General features: G+C 46.9%; 1 protein-coding gene across 1 annotated transcript in view; it reads right to left on the bottom strand.

The window, feature by feature from the left end:
• Positions 1 to 776: 776 nt before the first annotated feature.
• Positions 777 to 7,500, bottom strand: part of LOC143301368 (uncharacterized) — a 19,614-nt gene continuing 12,890 nt past the window's right edge. The window contains exons 7-9 of the mRNA XM_076615610.1: positions 7,054 to 7,147; positions 5,755 to 5,843; positions 777 to 1,754 (exon numbers count right to left, since the gene is read on the bottom strand). Coding sequence (XP_076471725.1) covers positions 1,657 to 1,754; positions 5,755 to 5,843; positions 7,054 to 7,147 — 281 coding nt within the window. The 3' untranslated portion in view covers positions 777 to 1,656. The remainder of the gene's footprint in view (positions 1,755 to 5,754; positions 5,844 to 7,053; positions 7,148 to 7,500) is intronic.

Below are 7,500 nucleotides of genomic sequence, written 5' to 3'. Positions count from 1 at the left end.
TATATATATAGACAATAAAAGATACACTGCATTTCTTTTATGAAACAACAATTTCTCTGAATCTGAATGCCTTATATAACAACACGCAAAAATTGAGAAATTCATTTGCACTGCTTGATGACATCAACAAACGTAACTTAAATAGCGAGGGATATTCGTAGTACTTTGTCTTTTATAAACATTTGACGTATGTTTCTTAGTGCTGGGCAACAAAACAAAGTGTTCCTCATTTTGTTTTCTTGGGCTTCACGACATATGATCAAATCATCAGCACAAAATTTATGTATAATATGTAATGGACAAAGCGAATGGTGAGGGGGGGGGGGGGGGGGGGGGGGGGTTATTTAATGTTTTTAATTCAAGACGTAAGCTCAGCGTCAGTTGAAATCTTCACACTGACGAACGATAAAACTAAAATCAAATATGCTTCTGATTATTTAAGTGTGTGTTTAAGCACAACAGACATATTACTGGGAAGGAAAGATACATAGATTTAGTTTAAAAAACGGTCTGAGGATTTGTTTAGAAGGGCCTTGCATTCAAACCTGGAATGGCGTCGCGCATCCTACGCGAGTCGCTGAAGACCGGCGGCAGATCATTTTGTGAAAAAGGCGCCTGCTATACAGCTCGTGCCTGATGTGTTGTTACTTCTGATATTCTTGATCTAATTCTCGTCGTCACACGTTTCTAAGGCATATATATATATATATATATATATATATATATATATATATATATATATATATATATATATATATATATATATATATATATATATATATATATATGTATCTTGCAGTAGTTACGGTTTTACATCTGGTACACTACAGAAAGTTCTATACACAGTAAATCTGTCACTAGTATGAATGTGACCATACCACGTTGCCCTCTACAATCAGTAAGCCTTTGGCGAAAAAACAGATATAAAGCCATTAACACTACTTAGTTATGTAGCCATGTCAGGTGGGGTGTGGATAGTGATGTAGCCATGTCAGACAGGGTGGTACAGGTGGGGTGTGGATAGTGATGTAGCCATGTCAGACAGGGTGGTACAGGTGGGGTGTGGATAGTGATGTAGCCATGTCAGACATCAGGGTGGTACAGGTGTGGTGTGGATAGTGATGTAGCCATGTCAGACATCAGGGTGGTACAGGTGGGGTGTGGATAGTGATGTAGCCATGTCACACATCAGGGTGGTACAGGTGGGGTGTGGATAGTGATGTAGCCATGTCAGACAGGGTGGTACAGGTAGGGTGTGGTTAGTGATGTAGCCATGTCAGACAGGGTGGTACAGGTAGGGTGTGGTTAGTGATGTAGCCATGTCAGACAGGGTGGTACAGGTAGGGTGTGGTTAGTGATGTAGCCATGTCACACATCAGGGTGGTACAGGTGGGGTGTGGATAGTGATGTAGCCATGTCACACATCAGGGTGGTACAGGTGGGGTGTGGATAGTGATGTAGCCATGTCAGACAGGGTGGTACAGGTGGGGTGTGGATAGTGATGTAGCCATGTCAGACATCAGGGTGGTACAGGTGGGGTGTGGATAGTGATGTAGCCATGTCAGACAGGGTGGTACAGGTGGGGTGTGGATAGTGATGTAGCCATGTCACACATCAGGGTGGTACAGGTGGGGTGTGGATAGTGATGTAGCCATGTCAGACATTCTCCGGGCAGGTGGAGGGATGGATGTGGGCAGAATCGCTGACGTCATCTTCCACCAGTTCCTTGTAGTGGTGGTCATCACGGCCATCCTCTGTGGAACAACGGTCAGTTCGTCATTCACTTCATGTCTCTCTTCGCTGTGCACGTGACGGGTTAGATTCTACTCCAGATACGAGTTACTCGTACCATGATTACTCTTCCTGTGGACCAGGTACGAGTATTCTCGAAGCAATACACGATTCTAATTTCGTTTATTCTTGTTCGGTACATTCTTAACAGCCATTTACGGATTCCGGAAGCATGAGAACGAAGATTAGTGTGGCCGATTAATTCAGCAATTCTCCATCACTTTTCGCAGTTTTAGTGAATATCCCTAACGCGTTGGTCTCATGTAGTGCTGTCCCGGGGGGGGGGGGGGGGGGGGGGGGGGGTAGTGGGCATGTAGCTGTGAGGTAGAAAAGGTTAACTCTCTCCATACGAACGGCGAGAGAGACGACGTTAACAGCGTTTCACCCCAATTACCATCATCAAAATATTGCAAGCGGAAAGCTCTTATACTGAAGACGTGAATGTTGACAAAGAATACCACAATTCTGACGACGGAAGCTAAAGGTTGGATCATTGAGACACCCACTGGACATCCGAGGGGTCTGTGTAGAGGAGAAGAGAGGACTGGCCGTACGGAGTGAGTTAATCCGTCATACTGTAGTTACGACAGGACTGTATATATATGACGAGTTAACCCGTCATACTGTAGATATGACAGGCCTGTATACATGACGAGTTAACCCGTCATACTGTAGTTATGACAGAACTGTATACATGACGAGTTAACCCGTCATACTGTAGTTACGACAGAACTGTCTACATGACGTGTTAACCCGTCATACTGTAATTACGACAAGACTGTCTACATGACGTGTCAGCCCGTCATACTGTAGTTACGACAGGACTGTATACATGACGAGTTAACCCGTCATACTGTAGTTACGACAGGACTGTATACATGACGAGTTAACCCGTCACTGGGCTTTAACTAACTGTCCTTTAGACAGAATTACAAATACAAATAGATGTTGTCAAACTAAGTAGAATGATTTATTGCAGTCTATATGTTATGTACCTCGGCTTATGTTCAAATATGTGTGTGCGTGTGTGTGTGTGTGTGTGTGTGTGTGTGTGTGTGTGTGTGTGTGTGTGTGTGTGTGTGTGTGTGAGTGTATGCACAAGTTCTTATAATTATTGATATGCACATGTATGTGTCCATAATTCTACTGTATATGTGTTTGTGTATTATTTTCAATTTGTGTTTGTACCTTTCTATGTCTTGTCTCCCCCCCCCCACGTCCCCCCCACCCCCACCCCCTTTCTCAACATTCCTTGTAACTCCGGTACACCAAGTAATAAAGACATATTCTATTCTGAATACACAACATAAACACCGTCCTAACACGGTATACGATGTCATCCAGAGATTTTAAAGCATCGACCAGCTGTAAGCCCATTCACCGTGCAAAGCGAGCAACAGAACGACACTGTTGGCGCCTTTCGTCGCCTTGAAGCAATCACGACCCCGGACATACCGCAGACAATGATCATTTGGAGCTGGACAGCGAAGTGGCAGAAGAAGCCAACAGTTGAAACAGTGTGTGCAGCGAGGGGGCGTGTTGAGGGGAGTGTGCCCTGGAAAAGGAAAAGCCGGGCGAGCAGACGAAGACTATGGGAGAGGAAGGAGTGAAGGGGGTGGAGACGAGGGGCAAGGCGGTGGGGGAAGAAACTTTGCTCGCAGGACGCAGTTGGTGCCAAACGTGTGGGAGTTTTTTGGTCCGTTATTTTAGTTGAGTACCAAACACCTGTGATACCAGGGCTTCATTTGGAGCTTTTGTGTGTGTGTGTGTGTGTGTGTGTGTGTGTGTGTGTGTGTGTGTGTGTGTGTGTGTGTGTGTGTGTGTGTGTGTGTGTGTGTGTGTCTGCGTGCTTGTTTGTGTTGTAAGTTTTGTTTCTTTTGTTGAAACATTTTCAATGGACACTGTTGGCAGAAACAGAAAGAAGAATCCAAGCATTCGAAACCAAGTGCTTGAGGAGACTACTACACATCTCCTACAAGGAGCACAAGACCAATGACTATGTGCGGAACCTGGTCAGCAACCTTGTTGGGCCCCAAGAACCACTGCTGGCGACTGTCAAACGACGGAAGATGGCATGGTTTGGTCACGTCATACGACATAACACCCTCTCCAAAACCATCCTGCAAGGGACTGTAGAGGGAGGGAGCAGACGGGGGCGGCAGAGAAAGAGCTGGTCTGACAACGTCAAGGAATGGACCAAAATGACGATGCCGGATCTCCTCACGACAGCTGCCAACAGAACGGCGTGGCGAGCTATGACATCTTCCTCATGTCCCCCCAACGACCCCAGCGGTCGAGGGAATGAGTGAGTGAGTGAGTTTCAATAACAAAGTTATGTTTTATATCATCAAGAAACGTAAAATAGCATTGCCAAAGTATATATCGTTGTTCAACTAGCCTGAAAATCCTATAATTAAAAATAATAATAATAAAAAAAAACAAAAAAACGAAGCTTTCAACGGAACGTTCTATTTCATTTCATAAAAAAGACATATGCTGTCCGTGAAAAAACTGTCGTCTGTTGAAACATTACCAGCCAAACAGGCACTGGTAGATGTGGAGAGAAATATTACCAGCCAAACAGCCACTAGTAGATATGGACAGAAACACCAGCCAAACAGGCACTGGTAGATATGGAGAGAAACATTACCAGCCAAACAGGCATTGGTAGATATGGAGCAAAGCATTACCAGCCAAACAGGCACTGGTATTTGTGGAGAGAAACATTACCAGCCAAACAGGCACGGTAGATATGGGGCAAAGCATTACCAGCCAAACAGCCACTAGTAGATGTGGGGCAAAGCATCACCAGCCAAACAGGAATGGTAGATATGGAGAGAAACATTACCAGCCAACCAGGCACTGGTAGATATGGAGAGAAACATTACCAGCCAACCAGGCACTGGTAGATATGGAGAGAAACATTACCAGCCAAACAGCCACTAGTAGATATGGGGCAAAGCATCACCAGCCAAACAGGCATGGTAGATATGGGGCAAAGCATCACCAGCCAAACAGGCACTGGTAGATATGGGGCAAAGCATCACCAGCCAAACAGGCACGGTAGATATGGAGAGAAACATTACCAGCCAAACAGGCACTGGTAGATATGGGGCAAAGCATCACCAGCCAAACAGGCACGGTAGATATGGAGAGAAACATTACCAGCCAAACAGGCACTGGTAGATATGGGGCAAAGCATCACCAGCCAAACAGCCACTAGTAGATATGGGGCAAAGCATTACCAGCCAAACAGGCATGGTAGATATGGGGCAAAGCATCACCAGCCAAACAGCCACTAGTAGATGTGGGGCAAAGCATTACCAGCCAAACAGCCACCAGTAGATGTGGGGCAAAGCATCACCAGCCAAACAGCCACTAGTAGATATGGGGCAAAGCATTACCAGCCAAACAGGCACTGGTAGATATGGGGCAAAGCATCACCAGCCAAACAGGCACGGTAGATATGGGGCAAAGCATTACCAGCCAAACAGGCACTAGTAGATGTGGGGCAAAGCATTACCAGCCAAACAGGAATGGTAGATATGGGGCAAAGCATTACCAGCCAAACAGGCATGGTAGATATGGGGCAAAGCATTACCAGCCAAACAGGCACTGGTAGATATGGGGCAAAGCATTACCAGCCAAACAGGCATGGTAGATGTGGGGCAAAGCATTACCAGCCAAACAGCCACTAGTAGATGTGGGCCAAAGCATTACCAGCCAAACAGGCACGGTAGATGTGGGCCAAAGCATCACCAGCCAAACAGGCACTAGTAGATATGGGGCAAAGCATCACCAGCCAAACAGGCACTGGTAGATATGGGGCAAAGCATTACCAGCCAAACAGCCACTAGTAGATATGGGGCAAAGCATCACCAGCCAACCAGGCATGGTGGATATGGGGCAAAGCATTACCAGCCAGACAGCCACTGGTAGATGTGGGGCAAAGCATCCACCCACCTTCTGAAACGCTCATCTGCTGCAGGCAAGTGCTCTGCTGTCCTCTCTGGTATGGGTTGTTGGCTTGTCGTTTTTTCTGGACATGCATGCTGCACGAAACAAAACACAACCATTTTACATATGCAAATAATCACAGTGCTGCAGTGTTTATATCAATGTTCCCAAAAACCTTCCATCAGAATACATAACTGAACGTTTTCAATGTGTTGCAATATTTCTATCAATGTTCCCAAAACTTTCCATCAGAATACATAACTGAACGTTTTCAATGTGTGTTGCAGTGTTTATATCAATGTTCTCAAAACCTTCCATCAGAGAATACATAACTGAACGTTTTCAATGTGTTGCAGCGGTACCTAGGCCCCAAGGGAGAGACAGAGAGAGTGTGACAGAGAGACAGCCTGACAAAGGGAGAGAGGGAGAGAGAGAGGAGAGAGAGAGCAAGAGAGAGAGAGAGAGAGAGAGAGAGAGAGAGAGACTGACACAGGGGAAGACAGACAATGGAAGAGACAGAGAGACAGCCTGACAATGGGAGAGGCAGAGTGACAGCCTAACAATGGGAGAGGCAGAGTGACAGAGAGACAGCCTAACAATGGGAGAGGCAGAGTGACAGAGAGACAGCCTGACAATGGGAGAGGCAGAGAGACAGCCTGACAATGGGAGAGGCAGAGAGACAGCCTGACAATGGGAGAGGCAGAGTGACAGAGAGACAGCCTGACAATGGGAGAGGCAGAGTGACAGCCTAACAATGGGAGAGGCAGAGTGACAGAGAGACAGCCTAACAATGGGAGAGGCAGAGTGACAGAGAGACAGCCTGACAATGGGAGAGGCAGAGTGACAGCCTAACAATGGGAGAGGCAGAGTGACAAAGAGACAGCCTGACAATGGGAGAGGCAGAGTGGCAGAGAGACAGCCTGACAATGGGAGAGACAGAGAGACAGCCTGACAATGGGAGAGACAGAGTGACAGAGAGACAGCCTGACAATGGGAGAGGCAGAGTGACAGAGAGACAGCCTGACAATGGGAGAGACAGAGAGACAGCCTGACAATGGGAGAGGCAGAGTGGCAGAGAGACAGCCTAACAATGGGAGAGACGCGGAGAGAGAGACAGAGACAGCCTGACAAAAGGAGAGACAGAAGCAGTAAGTGGAGAGAACTGACCCCATGACACAGGGAGAGACAGAAACAGGAAGTGGAGAGAACTGACCCCATGACACAGGGAGAGACAGAAACAGAAAGTGGAGAGAACTGACCCCATGACACAGGGAGAGACAGAAACAGGAAGTGGAGAGAACTGACCCGATGAGCAGCCCACACAGCAGGCCCAACAGAGCAGTGCACAACGTCACGGGAACCACCACACCCAGGTCTGCTGACGCTGAGGCGGCTGGGTCTGGAATCACAGAGTGCCTTCCTTCTGACTGCTGTCACAGTCTGGGCCTTTAACATTCCCCTGGCTGTTTTGTCATGCTGTGCTGCTGTCACAGGTCCATTTCTAGCTGTTTATTGAGCTGTGCTGGTGTGACAGAACAATCTCTAGCTGTTTATTGAGCTGTGCTGGTGTGATAGAACCATCTCGAGCTGTTTATTGAGCTGTACTGGTGTGACAGAACCATCTATAGCTGTTTATTGAGCTGTGCTGGTGTGGCTGTACCATCTCTAGCTGTTTATTGAGCTGTACTGGTGTGACAGAACCATCTCTAGCTGTTTATTGAGCTGTGCTGGTGTGGCTGTACCATCTCTAGC

The sequence above is a fragment of the Babylonia areolata genome, chromosome 27 (assembly GCF_041734735.1).
Source record: "Babylonia areolata isolate BAREFJ2019XMU chromosome 27, ASM4173473v1, whole genome shotgun sequence".
Classification (NCBI taxonomy): domain Eukaryota; kingdom Metazoa; phylum Mollusca; class Gastropoda; order Neogastropoda; family Buccinidae; genus Babylonia; species Babylonia areolata.
Note: the sequence above shows the minus strand (reverse complement) of the source record. Positions and strands in the feature narration are given on the sequence as shown.